This window comes from Onychomys torridus, chromosome 7 (genome assembly GCF_903995425.1).
Source record: "Onychomys torridus chromosome 7, mOncTor1.1, whole genome shotgun sequence".
Lineage (NCBI taxonomy): Eukaryota > Metazoa > Chordata > Mammalia > Rodentia > Cricetidae > Onychomys > Onychomys torridus.
Genome location: NC_050449.1, coordinates 16356740 through 16376257, shown reverse-complemented (window position 1 = coordinate 16376257; position 19518 = coordinate 16356740). Strand labels below are relative to the sequence as shown.

At 51.1% G+C, this 19518-nt stretch overlaps 1 protein-coding gene across 9 annotated transcripts in view; it reads right to left on the bottom strand.

The window, feature by feature from the left end:
* Positions 1-2158: 2158 nt before the first annotated feature.
* Ilf3 (interleukin enhancer binding factor 3) overlaps positions 2159-19518 on the bottom strand; it is a 44443-nt gene continuing 27083 nt past the window's right edge. For 2 of the 9 annotated variants that reach the window (XM_036192553.1, XM_036192557.1), the window contains 18 exons: positions 19211-19440; positions 18543-18720; positions 15643-15790; positions 14295-14386; positions 13807-13902; positions 12753-12864; positions 12230-12327; positions 11549-11660; positions 11353-11463; positions 10046-10245; positions 9566-9733; positions 8096-8221; positions 7756-7932; positions 7507-7663; positions 7359-7412; positions 3939-4322; positions 3252-3380; positions 2159-2846 (listed from right to left, as the gene is read on the bottom strand). In XM_036192553.1, coding sequence (XP_036048446.1) covers positions 2710-2846; positions 3252-3380; positions 3939-4322; positions 7359-7412; positions 7507-7663; positions 7756-7932; positions 8096-8221; positions 9566-9733; positions 10046-10245; positions 11353-11463; positions 11549-11660; positions 12230-12327; positions 12753-12864; positions 13807-13902; positions 14295-14386; positions 15643-15790; positions 18543-18720; positions 19211-19440 — 2709 coding nt within the window. In that variant the 3' untranslated portion in view covers positions 2159-2709. The other 7 variants (XM_036192552.1, XM_036192555.1, XM_036192560.1 and 4 more) reach the window with 5 other exon arrangements.

Here is a 19518-nt window from a genome sequence, read left to right as displayed (position 1 = left end):
TCAGGGAAGTCACCAGCCGCCCAAAGAGCAACAAGATGCCCGCCAACCCCTAACACCACAGCCACATGGCAACATATAGAATAGAAATGGGTTGTTATACGAGCTAGCTAGCAGGAAACCTGACCCATAGGTCATGTGGTTTGTAAGTAATATAAGCCTCTGTGCGTTTAATTGGGACCAAGCGGCTGTAGGACATGGGAGAGGTTTGTCCTGACCGCTGGGCCTGGAAGGACCGGAGAAACTTCTGGGAACACTCTGGACTGTTCCTGTGCCCGACATACTCTTCCCTCACCCCTGAGCCTAACCCCCCTGCTGGCTCCAACTCCCCCAGCCTGCCTTGCTGTCAGGCTGGGGGAGGCCCACTGGGTCCCGGCAGCACAATGACTATCAACAGCATGTAGCACAGATTTGGAGCATGAGCACCTCATAAACATGTGGTAGGCCAACAAACCAGTGAGCCAAGGGTTATGGCACATGTCCAAATCCAGTACTCGGGAGGTGGAGGCGGCTCCACCTCAAGTTCCCAGGTCAGCCAGGGAAGTGAGACCCCATTTCAAAACTTCACACACACATAAACTGGCAGAGGAGACTGGCCACAGCCCAGGGGCACCACTCAAGCAGGTGGAAGCCCTGGGTCTGCATCCTTGTTAGGAACCTGAAGGTGGCCTTTAGTCTCCTCCTCCTCCTCTGACAAGTGTTAACACTCGGGAGCAGTCTGCACCTGAAGCCCAGGCCCCAACCTCTATGCTTACACAAAAAGTACATTGCCACCAGGTAGTGGTGGTGGCAGCGCACGCCTTTAATACCAGCACTGGGGGGGGGGGGGGGGGGGGGGGTGTGGCGCGGCAGAGTCAGGCGAATCTCTGAGTTTGAGGCCAGCCTGGGCTACAGAGCGAGATCTAGGGCAGGCACCGAAACTACAGAGAAACCCTGTCTCGAACCACCACCCCCACCCCCCACAAAAGTACATTGCCATCATCAGAGACAAACCATAATCTCTGCCCGTAATTTCCTGCTCAGACTCCTAGAGATCTGTTAACAGATGACATGAGATACCACTCAAAGCAACCCAGAGAACAGCACCCAAGGAGAGTGCCCATCATAAAGCAGCTCCTGCCTACTCACTACTGGGTGGGGGAGGAGCAGCAGCTCCCCAATGGCTTTGTAGGGCTGGAGGGCAACTGTGAGGAAGGCCTCCTAGCTATGCCCAGACAAAGGGCCAGCACCAGGACTCCTCTATGTTCAGGGGACAAACTATACTTCCCTGAAGCCAGCTTCCTACACTGATGAGCTTGGGTTGGATGTACCAGGGATGGGTGTGTGGAATCCTTTGTTGCTGGCTGAGTGTCCACTGAGAAACTTCAGTGTGGCTGGAGGGTCCCATCACCCAGAGGGGTGTTCTGGAAGACAGTTGCTGCTCTGGTCTTCGGAGGAGTTCAAAAGGTACTGGTTCAGGACTCCTTCCTCGGCCCATCACCTCACCTGAGGCACCCTGTGCTCCTTTCTTGCATCAGAAAGATCCATCTCCCTGGCTGACTTCCTGCACTGAGGCAGGAGCCCAGAGCAGCACACAGATCTTCTGAGTAAGCCATGGGGGGGTAGGGGTAGGGGGATGGGGAGGACACACCTGTGCCTGGGCTGGCAGCAGTGGAGGTGCTACTCCCAACAGGGCGAGTCCTAGTCTGGATGCCACCTACTAGGCCCTCTGCGGGCAGGGTCAGAGTGAGAAAACCTTCCCTGGTGGAGGTGCATGCAGCATTTCCCAATGCACTCCCCATGCAACAAGGGCTTGGGGCAGCACCCTCCCTCCGGTGCAGGACTTCACCTGGGGGCAAAGGCCTCTGATAATGACATCCACTGCCCTGGGAAGTCTCAGCCCCAGCTCTCCCACTTTCACAGCACCTCTAGGCAGGACTGCACCTGAGGAACCTTACCCAGCCCTACCTTGTGGTTTCCCAACTGAGTTACAGTCTTACAGGAACAGTCTGCTCTGCCATGGTGTGAGGGATGACATTTCAAACTTCATCAAAAAGCTGGGTGTGGTGGCTCACACCTGTTAACCCCAGCACTTGGGAAGCGGAGGCAGGAGGGTAAAAAGTTGGAGGTCAGCCAGGGCCTCCATCCAAAGAGAGAAAACATTGCAGGCCCGCGACAAGCGCAGTTTTGTTTTTCTTTATTTGTCTACATTCAGCGGGGTTCAAATGCACTGCCTGAATGATCCAGACATAACCAAACAAAACAAACAAAAACAAAACAAACCACTCTTTCTCACCGGTTTTTAAAATAAAAACTTCACTTATAAAACTGAAACACTAAAGCATTAAAATAAAGCAAGCTCATTTAACTCACTTCACAAAAGCATTAACAGATGCCGTATCCCTTCTGCAACTCTTTAAGGACACCCAGTGGAACTCACACCGGGCAGAAACAGACGGAGGGACACTGCAAGGCAACAACTCCAACCCTACTCAGACAAGGTGGAATGAACGGCAACTACCAGACCACTGAAGACACGAGTCCCTAACACAGCTAAATAGGGGTCACGGCACGGGTCTCAGGGACCACCACACTTCACAGCGTGGCAACATCGGCAACGTGGACGGGTGGGCACTGCGCCAGTGGACATGGCAACTGGTGATGTGCAGACAATCTCCCGAGATGAGTTGGAGACAGAGGTGCAGAATGGGAGAGGGAGGGCAGCCTGGGCCTTTATCTGTACTGGTAGTTCATGCTGTGCTCTGTGTTCCGACTGTAGCCGCCTTGTGAGGACTGGTAGGAGCTGGAAGGACCGCTGTAGCTCTGGCTGGACCCGGAGGAGCTGTAGTTCGACTGTGATGAGTAGCCCCCTGCAAGATGGAAGGGGCTCAGCACAGAAGTCTGGGCAACAGTTACACACTACTGTACCCCAGGGTGGCAGTCCAGTGGGCTCCTGCTCTGTCACACCGGCCTATCACTCACTGCTACCCCAAGAGGTGGGACAACTTTGCCTTTGAGGAGCTGATGTCAAGTGCTCGGTGACTGACCAGAGACAGGAGCCCCACAGCTCTGCTCAGTAGCTGCCAACATTTAAGAGTTAGGCGACTTGAGGTCTCTGGCCCCCGAAAAAAATGAGCCCAGCCCCCAAGGGAAGGCAGCGGCAGCGGCAGCGATCACACAGGCCGCTCACAGCTCACAGCGCCCTGCTCCTGTCAAGTCCTGCGCCTCTAAAGCCCCGCCCTGCCCCTGCCGGACCACTTGCTGTCCGGGCCCACCTTGTTTGCCTTGGTATGAAGAGCTGCCCCCAGAACCTCCGCCGTAACCCCCATGTGAGCCTGTGTTGTAGGATGACCCACTGGAGCCATAGCTGTTCCCGCCACTGCGGCCTCCACTACCACTGTAGTCTGAGGAAAAAAATCAGTGTGATTAGGGCCTGGGGCCAAGGACAGCTCAGATAGGTGAGAAGCCTTGGTGGCGAGCCCTGTCACAGTCATCCTGTCCTGGGACAGGCCTATCACCCACTCTGAAGCCCATCTGTCTCACCTTCCCAACTGCATCTTCTCCCCTGAGACACATTGCTTTCATCTGCCCCCCATCCCACAGCTTATTTAGGCCCCAATCCTTCTGATGATTGCTGTTCTATCATGAGGACAAACTCACACCTACTCAACTCTACTGGGCAACAGTGCCCATGAAGCTCAGAGGCCAGTGCATGAGACGGATTTCAGGAGGAGCTGGATACCACAGCCCTTGAGAAGTCCCAGGAGGCAGCCTTGCAGCTTCTACCCTGGCACCTAGCCACAGCATGGGGCAGAGACCTCAGCCACAGGGAAGGGACCTAGGGCCCGAGGGGACGCGTCCAGGTTTCTCCCTGTACTCACTCTCCCAGAGCGCCTCACAGCTCTGGCTAGACTGGGCTTTTGGCCGTCCCCACCCAGGAAGTGGACAGAAAGCCAACTCACTGAATCTGCTGTCGTAGCTGTAGTCAGAGCCCCCACCACCACCAGGGGAGCTGTAGGAGTTGGAGTAGGAGGAATAGCTGCCCTGCCCGTGGCCGTAGCCTTTCTGCTTGCCCTGCGGCGGCGGTGGCGGCGGCGGCGGGCCGTAGCTGCTGTACTGGCTCTGGCTGTAGGGTTGCTGCTGGCCCTGGTGGGACTGGTGGCCCGAGCTGTAGGAGGGCTTCTGCTGGCCCCCATGCAGCGGCTTCTTCCCAGCATGTTTCTGGGGCACTGGAGAGTTGTAGCTGTCTCCTTGGTAGTAGGAGCTGTAGCTGGACGAGCCACCACCGCCCCCGCTGCCTCCACCACCGGCATTCCCAGAATGCCCTCCATTGCTGTAGAACTGACCTAAACAGGGAAGCAGCAGATCAGGTGGAGGGTCCCAGGGTGAGGGCTGGGAGGGGAGAAAGGCAGCAGTCGTGGGCCCTGAAGGCTGGCCCACAGCTTACTGCTCAGAGCAGCCTGGCTGAAGCAGCCAGCCCAGCCTTCAGCTCCACTCACCCTCAGCTGATGACAAGCGGCAGTAGACAGCAGCTTTGCGGATGTCAACATTACAATGAGATGGGCTCCGAGCGTGGATGACATTCAGGACTAGCTGACGGCTACCCAGATGTCCCCAACGGTGACAGGAAAAGCAAAGCACCCAGAAGCAGTGAGCCACCCCCTTCCCCTCCGTGCAGGAATGAGCTCAACAGGCACAAGCCTTGGGGACCCCAGGAGATGCCTTGCCATGAGGGCTCTAAAACCACCATGGTCTTCAGAGACCAGCTGCTCTGAGGCAGTGATTTGAGACTCAGGACACTTGCCCCGCCTCCGTCCTTAGTGTGAGAAACACAACTGAAGGCATAGAGGGGCCCCCAGTCTCAGGAGAAGGCAAACACAGGCTGAGACTGAGGTTCAGGGTCTGAATGGAGCCTCAGTGGCAGGACTGATGATAGATAGCACTGTGGCCGCTACAGTCTCTGGCCCCCACTTTGGCTCACTGTGGGTTTATCAACATGCTCCCTTGGGAGACTTGGGTGGAGTTGATAGGAGCAGGAGAACAACAGCGCCGGGCCGGGCCAAGGCATCACTTCAGTCCCGCTACAGAAGGGAGTTCCCACCTCCAGGCTCAGGGGAAGCCAGAACATTTCCCAGTGCTCAACAGGGACCTTGGAGCTCCCAGAAGCCTGGATTCCCAAAGTAGCCCCAGCATGCAGACCTTTAGCCCAGTGAACCCCGATAGGCCCCAGACAGGCAGAAGGGTGCTCCCACACAGCCTGACCTTGCTTCCCTGGTTGAGAACTAAGGGCACTATGCCTCCCCTCAACCCACTGGTGGGTCCATCCCCCACCCCCATGCTGATGCACAAGCACTCGCAGAGATAATGTCCCTGTGCAAGCCTGTCTTTAGACAGACCTCACCCAGCCCCATCACACAGTCACGACACTACAGAGGAGGAAGTGTCCCACAATGCAAGAAAGCAAACACATGGAGGCTCAGTGAGGACACTGGGAAGCCCAGGGCTCCAGATCACCCCAACCCCAACCCCAGTCCCTCCTCCAGGCCCCTGCCTTGGCTTCCCCAGGGTCCTATGCTGAGCGACTGAGCTGCCTGCCTGAAGCCGGGCATGAATGAAGACACCAGTACGGAAGGCTCATTACTTTAACATGTATTCATTTAAAAAATAATAATAGTAATAAGGAAAGGGTAGGTTTTCAATGTCATTCAGAACTATTTCCTGGTATAAAAAGACATTATTCGCAAACAATAACTTTCTAAAAAATAAAATAAAACACATCATGCAAAGTCTTAGAAAGTTTCACTGACTTTTCAAACCTTGGGGAACAAGTCACACGATAACCATTTTGGCCACTTTTTTGCCTGAATAAACATCAAATCTTGCAAGTCAAAGTAGGGGCAGATCTGTAGCAAAGACTACAGAGCAGAGGCCTAACCACAGTATCACAAGGATCCCCACCAGAAAAAAAGGAGCCTTGTACTTTACACATGGGGAGAAACTTTTAGGTGTCCAGCAGTGTAGCTCTGCTGGGGGGGGGGGGGGTCCTAGGACTGTGCGGGCCTCCAGATCAGTTTTAAGGGTCCAGTGTGAAAAAAAAAAACTCGAACCCAACCCAGAAGTCCATACATTAACAGCTGTGATCAGGACTTGCAAAATTTCACGTTATTCTCTCCTTTCAAGCCTGTCTTACTTCTCACACAGGTAACGGAAGCGCAGTTTTGATGCCTTTGCAAGTACACTCTCTTAACTAAAGCAGCCACAGAATCCCCTTAACCCAGGACCCACCAGAGCATTACAAAAGGGGGGAGGCCCTGCTCTACCAAGTCCTGGCCATCCCAGAGGCTTATATCCTCCTTAAAATGGCAAGAAAAAGTCAGCTGCTCTGGATTCACATGTCCTGAAACCATTTTCATCACTGCCAAAGGCATCAATCAGATGTGGAAATTTGTGAAAAGGTTAAAAATGCATACAAAACCTGCTGTAAATTAAGACAAAGGTAGATTAAAACGTGCCATTATCTGTCTCTTTAAATAAAGGAATGCTTTCCATAAAAAGCAAAGATGGGCTTTTGCCTTGATGCTGAGCAACGCTGGTTCTAGAATTCTGATTCTGTGCGAGGCTGCACACAAAAAAATAAAAATAAAAATAAGAAAAAACATTCTGAGAAAAGGGTTTTTCCACTTAGTGTGTACTTCGAAATGACCAAGTTCAAAGGCAAATTCATGACAGAACCTGCCATTGTCTTAAGTCTGCAGGCTAGCAGTCTCAGACAAGCTGCGGTGGAAGCCACGGTTGAGAACCCCAGAGAAGCACAGGGACACAGCACGGACACTTTGGGTTTTGGAGTTGGAGGAAATTGGAGTAAAAAGTTGATTTTGTGTCAATACTTTTAGACGCTCTAGGAAGCCCCAAAATCATGATAGCCGTAGCAGTCTGTGAAAAAGTCACCTACAAAAGGGGGAGACAGAGCAGAGAGAAGAAATTAGAATTCTTTTGAAAAAGGGCACTGAGCGCCACATTTGAAATTCAGGTTTTAGATTTCTCTGCTCGTGTGACCCCCCAATGAAGGCTCCTTCTCAAGACAAAGAGCAGTGCACGGGCAGGAAGGCGCATTCTCAAAGACTGGTGCTTAAAGCAGAGAAATTTAAAAAGCCGACTTCAAAGGAACTTAGGCGGTACACAAGGGTGTGTTAGCATTAAAACTGTCAAGGACACACTTTGGGGACAGGGACTTGAGGGCCGGGGCTAACCTAATCACCGCAAAAAGGTACGGCTGGTGGCCCTGAACCTCAGGAATGCTGAGGCCAGCAACCTACCCTAACTCAGACCCAGACTACGCTGCCGCAGCTTCCCAAGTGCAGACAGAGAGAACGCACACTTACTGTAGCCTGCCGTGGCCGAATTGCTGCCGTACCCATAGCTTCCATATCCGGCACCTGCAAGAGAGCAGACAGGTTCCAGGTTTCCAAGGAAAGGGACACATCACCCCTGGAGTGTGCCATAGGTGACAGGAAGGAGGAGGACCCTCACCAGCATTCATGTAGCCTCCTCCATGGTTGGCGCCACCAAATCCTCGCCCTCGTCCTCGCCCACGGATGTTCCCTCCTCGACCCCGGCCTCGAAGGTTAGGAGGCGGGGGCACCTCGTTATGCATGGGGCCGCCCATGCCAAAGCCAGGGTTGTGTGGCTGAAAGAGAGTGCACATGAGTGGGGTTCATCCCACCCTCAGATCAATCAAATTCCTACCTAAAGCCAGAGGACTCAAAGTTGAATTCTTACCTTGGCAGCAAATTTGGGTCCACCTCGGACAGGTACAGGGGTCCTTTTTTTTTTGTTGGCTTCAAGGGCAAGGGGGGCATCAGGAAAAAGCTTTTCTAATGCAGCAAGAGCAGCATAAGCCTTTGCCACCTTTTTGTTTGAACCAGCACCTTGAAACTTCTGACCATCCACTTCAACCTGAGGAAAAAGCAGTGTACGGGGACTGAGCTAACCCAGCACCCTCCTCTAATGTGAGGGCCTAGTTTAATTTAAAGCCTTTCTGGAGAGGCCCAGGCCTCTCCCAGGAGAGCACTTCTTTCCCAGGAAGCTCAGGGTTGCCTCTAACTACCTGATTACTCACCTCCATAACAAACCGTTTGTCGTGGCTGCCCCCAGTCTCGGAAATTAGTTCGTATTTGAGACCACGCCTCTTCTCATTAAGTTCCATAACTGGGTTCTTGCCATGCTTAGTCAATATCGGCCCCTGCTGCTTGACGTCCTCAGGGAAAGCACAAAGAGAACCCACTAAATTAGACTGGGCACTCCACCACCACCCAGACGCCAAACAGCCACTGAGCCAAGCCCTCTCACTTGAACCTCTAGATCTGGACTGTCCTGTGTGAATGCCAGCTGACATGGGGTCTCAGTGACACAACCAACTCCACCCACACCGCCCGCTCTGAGTACAGGTTCTGGGTTCCACAACTTCCACAGCTCCCTTTGCAGGTGACTGGCTATAAGATCTGGCAGGTGGGGTTGGGGACTTAGCTCAGTGGTAGAGTGCTTGCCTAGCAAGCACAAGGCCCGGGGTTCAATCCTCAGCTCAAAAAAAAAAAAAAGATCTGGCAGGTGAGTCCAACCTTTTGACATATTGCAAAACATTACTGTATACCAACCAAGCTCACACACAGGGACCGGCAAGATGGCTCAATGTGTAAAGACACTTGCCGTCAAGGCTGATGATCCAAGTTCAGCCAAAATAGACTTCCAGAAGTTATACTATGACCACTAAATATGTGCCCTCAAGCGTGTACACACACAATGATGTGTGCAATAAAAAAAAAATAGTAATAATAAAATGAGATTGCTATAGGGCTTATTATATTAAAAGGGGGAAAAATGGTTCAAAGGCTAGAGAGATGGCTCAGTGGTTAAAAGTAATGGCGGCTCTCTTAAGACATGGATTTGGTTCTCATCACCCACATGGTGGCTCAAAACCTTTTGGTTCTCCCCCCCACCCCCTCTCTGGTTTTTAGATACAAGAGAACAATTGGCCCAGCCGACTGAAGGATCTTTTGAGACAGGGTTTCTCTGTAGCTTTGCACCTTTCCTGGATCTCGCTCTGTAGACCAGGCTGGCCTCGAACTCACAGAGATCTGCCTGGCTCTGCCTCCTGAGTGGTGGGATTAAAGGCGTGCGCCACTACCACCCAGCTTGTTTTGTTTTTCAAGACAAGAGTTTCTCTGTGTAGCCCTGGCTATCCTCCTGAGTGCTGGGATTAAAAAGCATGCATCACCATAAATCACTTAGCTTCACAACCTTTTTAAACTCCAGTTCCAAGAGATTTGAGGGCACTGCACACATGTGTTATACGGACATACACACAGACAAAAGATTCACATACATAAAATATAAAATTGAGAGAGAAAAAAAGTTCAAGTTTGAGAACCATGCACCTCAGTAACAAAAAAAACTGCAAAACAACTCAGAATGTCTGAAGTGATTTCAAGATTTCATGTTAGGCCACAAGTTGGACCTGGCTGGCTCTCTTCTGCCAACACCGCGCCCACCATGTATGCAGTGTCACTGCCAGCACCCATCACAGGCTCACCTCAGTAGTGGCATCTGAAGGGAAGACAGAACTAGGGTTGGAGACAGCTTCTACCACAGGGGGTGGGGCCACTGCGGCTGGCTTCCCATCTGACTCCTCAGCCGAGTCCTCCCCTTTGCTGGAATCTCTGCCTTCAGCGCCTGTTGGCAAGCCCATGTCCTGTAACACCTGTGGAGAAGACAGACCCAGGGCTCAAACGATAGAAGGCTTTCAAGGAACCACCTACAAACGTCCTCCCCACACTCCAGAGCTTCCTAAGATAACTTGTAGCACAAGCTTGGCTACCTGCAAAGGTTGTTTCCCCTCCTTTTAGTTCCTCAGGTTGCCTCTGGAGCTGTGATACATGACTTGTTAAATGATCAGAAATCTAACTACTTCTGTGTCTCTACACCCTTTCTGAGAGTCCCACCTCAGCTTGCAAACTGAGGCCTACGTGGAAGTGCATTTTCCGTTTGGAAAAGAGTATCCACCTGCACTTACCTTTACAGCCACATGTAGTTTGGCAGTCTTTTTAGATGGCCCTGAAGCCTCGAAGGTACTGCCATCTACCTCCACAGACATGGTGAAGATGGGGGCATGAACAGGACCTGTCTGGGAGATCAGCTTGTACTGCAGCCCCGGCTTCAGCTGGTTCAGCCTCATCAGGGCATTCATAGCTTGGGGAGGTTCGGCCTTCTCCTCTAAGAAGAGACCAAGGTAAAAAGGGATGAAACTCCCAGAGCCCAGAAAAGCCAAAGCCTAGAGATTGCTACATGACTCAGGGGCAAGTGACCTGGCCTGAGCCTTTCTGCAGCCATTGGAAGCGCAACTCACCATGGCACCCTCTCACTGCACCTGTACCAGTTACTAGCTTGGGGTAGTGAGAAAGCAAGCACCTTCCTCACTCGGAATGTCAGCCTGACCGGAAGTCACACTTCTCTCAACTTAACCTCAGGGGGTCTGGGGTCATAGGTGTGAGCCACCAGACCCAGACATTAGGTTTCCACAATACTTAAATATCAAGGGCCAGGCCAGGCGGTGGTGGCGCACGCCTGTAATCCCAGCACTCAGGAGGCAGAGGCAGGCAGATCTCTGTGAGTTCGAGGTCAGCCTGGGCTACAGAGTGAGTTACAGGACAGGCGCAAAGCTACACAGAGAAACCCTGTTTCAGAAAAAAAAAAAAAAAAAAAAAAAAAAATCAAGGGCAGCTTTCTCTACACAGCAGTTCAAGGGCAACTAGAGCTACATAAAAATAACAGAGAACATGTGTGGTGGTCATGTCTCAAAAAAAAAAAAAAAAAAATTAAATTAAAAAAAAAAAAAAAAAAATCAAGGGGAGATGGCTAAGAGGCCAAAAGGCCTACTTTGAATGCCTGAGAGTCCAGCTCCTGAGAACTCACATAAAGCCACATGGGCCAGGGCTCATCTGTGATCTTTGCACTCCCATAGCTAGATAGACAGGAGATAGAAGCACAAGAATCTCCAGGGGGCCTGTGGGGCAGATAGCCTGGCCTACTCAGCAGGAAACAACAAAGAGACCCTTTCTACAACGAGGTAGAAGGCAAGGACAGACCCAAGGTTGTCCTCTAACCTCCACATGAACACCATGGTGCATGCACATTCACACCCCACAGAAATTCTTTGTAAACATATGCTGATTTAAATAAATGAATGAATGAATGAATGAGGCTTTTAATATGGCCTTCAAGGGATATTTAAAAAAGGGGGGGGGGGGGCAAAAAACATCCAGATGTACAGTAACTGAGCCAGACGGAGTAAAGTGGGCACCAGCCAGGGAACGTCCTTACCTTTCTTCTGGATCTTCTTTTTCTTTTTGCTGGGAGATTTCTCCTCCCCATCCTCTTCCATGGGGCGTTTCATGGGTGTGATGGCGTAGGTGGTGCTGGGGGGAATTTGAACTGAAAGGAGATCAGGTAGAAGCAGCTGAGACATGCAAACAGCACTCTAGAGAGAGCCCTGCCATCAGTGCCCATGTGTCCTTACCAGTGTAGTCCACTGGGTTCTCGTTCTTTGGTTTCTTGGGCATTTTGGAAGGCAGGGGGTCCATTCCTAGGACTTTATGGAGTTGACCAAAAGCAGCAAGCCGCAGAGCATGCTAGAGAAGGGGAAGAGGAGTCTGACTCGGCTGCCTCATGCCACAGTGACCACATGTGCGCTCACTAATGCCTTCTGAGATCAGGTGGAAGCTGGGGGGTGAGGGGGTCCTGCTAATAGTCTCCCTTAGGTCAGCAAGGGGTCCCCTGACAGCCAGGGCAGGGCCTGACAGCTCTGGCCTGGCCTTGCTGTGGGGGAGTGCCAGCCTGTGACCACCCCCCTCAAGAAGAGTACAGGAGACCCCAACCTGGGGGCTGGTCGCCACATGGAGCCAAGTGGTAGAGCTGCAGGGGAAGAGCCTCGAGCAGTTCTCACAGCAAAGCTACAGCCCACTGACCTTGCTGTGCCAACATGGCAGTTGAGCAGGTAGAGAGGCAGACAATCACATGTGGCACCAGAACAAAGCAGCAGCCCAGATTGGGGCTCCCTGTATCAGACACCATGCCTTTGCCTTGGTCCCCAACCTGAGCCTATGATCCAAGGGCTGCCCTTCAAATGCCCAGTAAGGAACTGGGAGCCAGTGAGTGCAGACTGGGTAAGGGCTCATGTTGGCAATGGCGACGACTATACCTGCGCACTCTGTGTGATATCTTCCCGTTGCTGTCTGTCTAGATGCCCAATAGCATCAGTGGCTTCTTTTTCACAAGGGTCATAAATGCCAGAACCATCTGAAGGCAGGAAACAAGGAAGATATGCAGAGGATTATCCCTTGTCGTCTCATAAGAGTTGCTGGCTAAGGGAACCAGGTGTGTTACCCCCCCGCACCCCATCCACACCCAGCTCTGGAAAACACACCGAGCTTGGTGACCCACTCGGCATCCAGCCCTCGACAGAAATAAATTGTATGTGTCTCAGAGCAAGAAAGTCACGTAGGAGTGGGTCACCACTGGCCCTGGTTCCGCCCCATTCATGGTTGCGGACCCGGCACAGGGCTGGATATGATGGTGCAAGAGGGTAGTCACGTGCTTTGGCCCTAGCAGGGGGACATGGAGCTGCTGTATCCCTAATCCAGTCAGTGGAGCAGTGAGGCAGTGGCTGTAAGGCCTTCATCCCTGTCCTTTTCCCTGTCCCTTAAAAATCACAAGGCCCCAACCTGGCATTACGATGCCGGATGCCAGGCACTCCAGCACTCTTCGCAGGGCTTCGCCAGCACCCATTGGCCTATTGGCAGTCCCAATGGACTTCTCACACAGCAGCTCCAGCGGCTAAAAGGCAAGAGGGACAATGAGCATCCAGCTGCAGGAAACACCCTAGGAAGCCCTACGACTGGGTTAGAGGGTTAGGAGTCCTAAGACTGAAAGCCAGCCAGTGAGGTCAGAGTCCAACATCAGACATCTAGGCAGGAGCTTTCATAAAGGCGGTATGGGTCAAGGGACAACACTGAGGACTTAGGCAATTAGGCTTAAACTGTAACCATTTAGTAGTTAAAAAAAAACAGGCAGCTTAAATAATAATAATAACAACAACAACAACAACGACAAGGAGGAGAGGAAGGAGGAGGAGGAGGAGGAGGAGGAGGAGGAGGAGGAGGAGGAGGAGGAGGAGGAGGAGGAGGAGGAGAAGGAGAAGGAGAAGGAGAAGGAGAAGGAGAAGAAGAAGAAGAAGAAGAAGAAGAAGAAGAAGAAGAAGAAGAAGAAGAAGAAGGAGAAGAAGAAGAAGAAGGAGGAGAAGAAGAAGGAGGAGAAGAAGAAGGAGGAGAAGAAGAAGAAGAAAACAGGCAGAATAGGCCTCAGGCCCTGCTGGCAAACTGTTCAAGAACACCTGCACGCCTATCCTTTTATGACTAGTCACAGTGGACTGCCCAGGAAGCTCCCACCTCCTTTCTGAACTATTACCCCCACCCATTCCTTTCTGAACTATTACCCCCACCCATTCCTTTCTGAACTATTACCCCCACCCACTCCTTTCTGAACTATTACCCCCACCCACTCCTTTCTGAACTAGTACCCCCACCCACTCCTTTCTGAACTAGTACCCCCACCCACTCCCCCACCCAAGAAGGCCCTTGTCTTGCTTCCACCCCAACCCAGGGCCTGATGGATCACAACAGCCACCCAAGCCAACACCATGAAGCTGTGTGAAGACCACGCTCTGAAAAGGACCGGCCTGGACAATCATTACCCCACCCCTAATCAAAGGTGCCTTACCCATCCTCTGAGGGGACCCCAAGAGGGCACTCGGGTACATAAGTCCCTTAGGACACGGATGACAATGACACATGACTTCAGCCCATTGGCTCTGGCCTAGAGGAAGAAAGCGCAGGCTCTTCATACTCAGGGCACCACGGAGGACAGCAGGCAAACATCAACAACAGGAATCTCATGGTGCTGCTTTGCCAAGGGTAAACGGTTGCAGGGGTGCACAGCCACCAAGTGTATGGCCAGCACTGAGCTCCCTGCACATGTGGAAGCCTGTTACTCTTACTGCAAAGCAGTCCACTGCTCAGCGTGAGCCTCCTCAAGGTTGTCAAGTCAAATTGATTTAGGCGCGCTCCTTTAGCAGCTGCACGCTGCAGGTGCTAACAAGATCGGCACGGCTACAGTCAATGTTACGGACACTTTATGGTCAAAGTTAGCCATGTTGTAAAACTTAGGCATTCTCTACCAAAAGACAAAGAGAAGAACAAAATGCAAACCTGGAACCACTTGGCGTGTCGGAGGGACGCCAAGGCAGCAAGGCATTTCTGCCTGTCCAGAACGTCCGGGGGGTCGTTGACTGATAGCGTTTCTATTCATGGATGGAATAAGAAGACAAGGCACAGTTTGACCAAGGGGTTCTGTCAGGTGCAAAGGGGATGTGGCAGCTTCCTAAAGGGCAGCTGAGTCTCCCACAATCTCAATTTGTGTCCACCCTGGACAAGGGAAGGAGAGGCTAAAGTGCCATCAGCTCTGCTCTGAGAGGAAGTCAGAAAAACTGGGAGGCCCTCTCCAAAATTTTAAACCACAGAAACAAAAACCAAAATCAAAAAAGAAAAGTTACTCTAAAGGCATAATTGGCGGGGAAGGGAAAAGATAGGCTGATCCTATCTTCTCAGAGGCCCATTCCCTTGTTTCTTCTCCATAAATTAGCTAGGCTGGAATTTACCATAGGAAAAACAAAAAACAAAAACAAAAACAAAAACAAAACAAAGGTGGGGGGAGTGGAAATGAACTCCCTCTCTGCTTCTCACAAACAGGCATCCACCTGAAGCACAGGGGACCACCTCCGCCCACCAGGCGGGACTGCCCTAGCCCCAGGCCTTGACAGAGAGAGTCCTGTTGGTCAAAGGTCCAGCGTCCCTGAGTGGATAAGCTAAGAGGGCTTTGGTCACTGGCATCAGATACATGTGCCACAGGGAAATCAACAAGTCTGTCTCCACTGCGGTACAGCTAGGCTGTCGTTTGGCTCTCAGGGATTTGGATAAGGCATGACAGCAGGCCCAGGAGGGCTGCAGAGAGATCATGAACTGTATGGAGATGAAGTAATAGCTTGGCATCTGAAGTTTAAAGATTGGGCTGGAAGACAGCACAATGGTTTCAAACCTTATCCAAAGCTCTGCTGCAGCTCCTGGACTCTGAAGCTCATAGAGTGCCACAGGCAGAGGCCAAATGAAAACACCCAGGCTGTGCCGCAGGGACCACTACCCTACGTGCCGTTCATACAGAAGCCATCTGGCTGCTGCTAACCACTGCAACACTGCAAGATTCCTGGGGACATACTTTTTTTCAGAGGAAAACAAGTTTAACAAGGAGGTTCAAGACCATTCAAGGAGCATGAGAAACAAAACGGTGCACTCCCTATGCAAAGTGCTACTCACTTTTAGTGCCACTGTTGGGTCAAACTCCCAAGAACACGAGGCCAAGGGGAGACATGAATTTAGAGTACAGGCAGTCAGAGCTACACTGACACCCTCTAATCAGAACACTCTAAAACTGAATAGCACATTTGAGCGAGAGGGAACACCAAGTCTACAATGTTCTGCTGGCCTCTCTCGGCCCCCCTACCTCCGGCTAATATTTTCTCCATTTCTTCTCTGACAACAGGGGAGGTCAGGTGGATGGTCAAAGACAAGGGGGGTTCTTTTGTGTTTTTTATCACAATCGCAGCATCATCCACAGACTGGAGTATTTCATACTTGTCTTCTGTTACAGTCTGGAGGAGGAAAAGAAGGTAGCTTTCAAAACACTTTCTCTGTAAGGCAATCAACAACCCTGACAAACTCTATTGGGTCTCAGGTTATGAATACTGGGTGGCCTCTAATCCTGTAGCCAGAGAAGCTATTTCCATCAGGAATGTTAAAATGTAATTAAAGAGAAGACTAAGGCAGGACAATGAGCTCAAAGCTAACACAGGCCAGAGAACAAGACTATCTCAAGGGCAGGGGGTGAAAGGAGCTAATGCGGTGGCAGCTATTCCAGTGACTTGGGAGACTGAGGCCAGAGGATAACTTGAGCCCAGGAAGTTAGTGCAAGCCTGGGCAGCATAATGACACCCAAAACAATCAATTTAAAAACAACAAAAATGAAATTAAAGCCTGAGCAACAGGGTGCATGCCTGAAATCCCCGCACCCTGCAGACAAAAGCAAGAGGACAATGCTGTTTGAGGCCAACCTGGTCTACGAGAGCAAGCTCACAGCATGCCACAGCTACACAGTGAAATCTAGTGTAAAAATACACAGATGCAACAGCTAGCCAACCAGGAAGGCAAATGCCTATAACCCTACAACTTAGGATGCTGAGGCAGGAGACTAAACTCAAGGCCAGTTGGGGATATAAGGGAGAGCCTATCTGGAGAAAACCAGGTCTTTTTTCTCATTTTTTGAGACAAGCTCTTCTTGCCCAGTGGCTTTCTTGTCTCAGCCTTAGTGCTGGCTCAAGGCTGGGGCTTCTAATTTCTAACATGGACCTAACATTCAAGGCTACAGAACAAAGCCCATAACAGAGGGGGATCTTCAGACTCAGAAGTTCCATGCTGGGAGAAGCAGTCAGCAGACAACATGAAAGAGAAACACATGCATTACTCCAGCCTATAGCCAGTGATAGACAAAGAACCACGTGCGTCCTGCAAAGCAGGTCTACAGAGTGCTGAACGGTCCAAACTCAACTTCTTTATAAGCTAGCTCTTGTTAACTGGAAAAAATTTCAGTTTCTTAAACTATTTCTGTTAAAAGAAGTAAACTGGGTCAGGCGGTGGTGGTGCACGCCTTTAATCCTACCAGAGAGAGGCAGAGGCAGGTGGGTCTCTGAGTTCGAGGCCAGCCTGGTGTACAGAATGCGTTCCAGGCTAGCCAGCACTACCCAGAGAAACCCTGTCTCAAAAAAGAAAAGGGTATACATATACTGTAGAGAAGACCTGTGACCTGGAAATCGACCTCAGCATGGCTCACCTCTGGATCAGGGAATTCTTACTGAGGAGGTTGTCCCGTGTCACAGAAGGTGTTCAAAGCATCCCTGGCAACCACTCACTAGGGGAAGGAGTGCCTCACTTCTCCCTATCTCCAGATGCCCAAAGTCTCCAGAGAGGATGGAGCTATCAGCTGTCAGGAAGCACTGATATAATAATGAGCACCGCCTTGTGTGCACACTAGGGATGGGCGGTCTTAGGCAGGCTCACTAAACACAGCTATGTGAGGCATTCACCACATCCATTACTACCCCTAGAGAACACAAAGCTCTTTCAAAATGTTTACCAATGTGCTCCACATAACAATCTTTCGAAAAAGATAACAGTAATCATGAATCCTAGCTGTGAGAAACCATCTCAGAGTCTGACCTCTGGCAGTTCTTCCTCTCAAATTTCTAGCATTCTGCACTTGCTGCTCTTCCAGATCTCCACTCACACCTCTCCCGAGCCATGTACCCCAAATGGAATGTTTACACTGACAAACAAAGGCATTTTTCTTTGCAAAGTAACAATACTTAAAACCAACCTGAAATTTCTGTATGCTTATCTTTTAAGTTAAATCTAGGAGGGCTTTTCTGGAAATTCAGAATATGACAGTAAAGAAGCTCTGCTGCTGTCTCTGGCTGCCCCCAGAGGGGCATGCTGGGATCAGCTTCTCAGCTCCTGAATGTCACATCACCCCTATCACTCAGACAAGTATGAGATTAGCCACCACAACTGGTCAGGGAGACCCATTCCTATAATCCTAGCATTCTAGAGGCAAGAAGATAAAGAAGGCCAGCCTGAGCTATATGAGACTCTATCAAAGGTCACGCAGGACAGGGAGGGTGGGCCATAATGGACAAAGAAAGAGGGGGAGGTAGATACACATACATCTGACCTGGAGTCTGGCTCAGTAAATGTTCAACAAGTATCAAAGACCATTAGTTATGCAATATTGTAGTAACAGAAGAAACAATTGAGGTGTTTTTTTGAGTCAGGGTCTTACTCTATAGCCCAAGCTGGACTTGAATACGCATAACCGTCCTGACTCAGCCTCCTAAGTGCTGGGTTACAGGTATAAACCACTACAGCCACTGTTTTCCCTCTTCTCTTTCTCTCTGAACTCTACCACTGAGCTCCAGCAGCAGCCAAGTGAGTAGAGTTTTAAGTATGTCCAGGTCTGACCCACGAAGAGTTAATGCCCTTCCTTCCTTCATCCCCAAGCAGCCTACACATGTTTTTCTTTTTTATTCTAGCCCAATAGTCCAGGCTTCACACATGAGGACGCAAGGCTTTCACTAACAACTCGCAGACTGTGTACCACTATAAGGAGCAGATGATTTCCCACAGGCTCTCAAAGACTTTGTGGTGACCTGCTGGTTATATCAAGGTGAACACATGGCAGATACAAGAGGTGCTCTCTGGCACATGAAAGATAGGCCCTCTCTTCCTCTAACCATCTTCTCCACAAGCACTAGGACCCCCTCTGGCATTGTGGTGGTAGTGGTGGTGACTCACAGTGAGCTGGATGGCCAGGTTGTCAGCCACCTTGTCCAGCAGGGCAGTTGTGGGCTTCTCCTTACAGAGCAGAACCAGCTCCAGATCCAAGTCCCCCTTGAGCAGAAGACCCTTGGCTACCAGGCCGACCCGCATCACGCCCCTCAGGGTCCTAGTCATGTGTTCCGCCTTCTGTTCCCTGAGAGACAGACAAAAGTCGAGCTCAATGGGAAGCCAACCTAGCCAGAACCCAGGGAGACTGTCACTTCTTAGGAGAGATGCTAGCTTAAGCACAGCTAGCTTAGCTGTGCCACATAGTGACACAGACCTGTAATCCCAGCACTCAGGAGGCTGAGGCAGAAGGACCTCTGTGGTTTTGACGCTACCTTGGGCTACAAAGTAAGCTGAAGATCAGCATGGGCATCCCATGAGATCCTGTCACAAAAAAACACTACAAGAGCTAGGTAAGATAGAGGCAGGAGGCATCAGGAATTCAAGTGCAGGCTTCAATACATAGTGGGGTAGCAAGTCTGGGCGACATGAGGCCCTGCCTGAAAAGGCCTGAGCCTTCCTCCACACACCCACACCCACACCGAGAGAGAGAGAGAGAGAGAGAGAGAGAGAGAGAGAGAGAGAGAGAGAGAGAGAGAGAGAGAGAGAGAGAGAGAGAGAGAGAACCTGAGACTCACCCAGCCCCTTCTTTGTTCTCATCGTCTGGGGGCGTATCCATATTTTCTGCCTCAGTGAGCTCGCTGCCGCCCTTCTCCTGCTCATCAATCCAGTCAGAGACAGCCTTGAGGGCCCGCTCAGTGTGAGATACCATATTCTGTACGGCCTCCAGCTCCTCTTGCGTTGGGTACACTGAAGAATGCTTTGCCATCACATGGCGATCATCGTTCACAAAAATTCTCATGGGACGCTGGAAATGCGAAAACTACGCTAAAAATGACGCAAGCACAGCCCGCAACCCACCCTCCCGCTTAGCACCATTCCATCC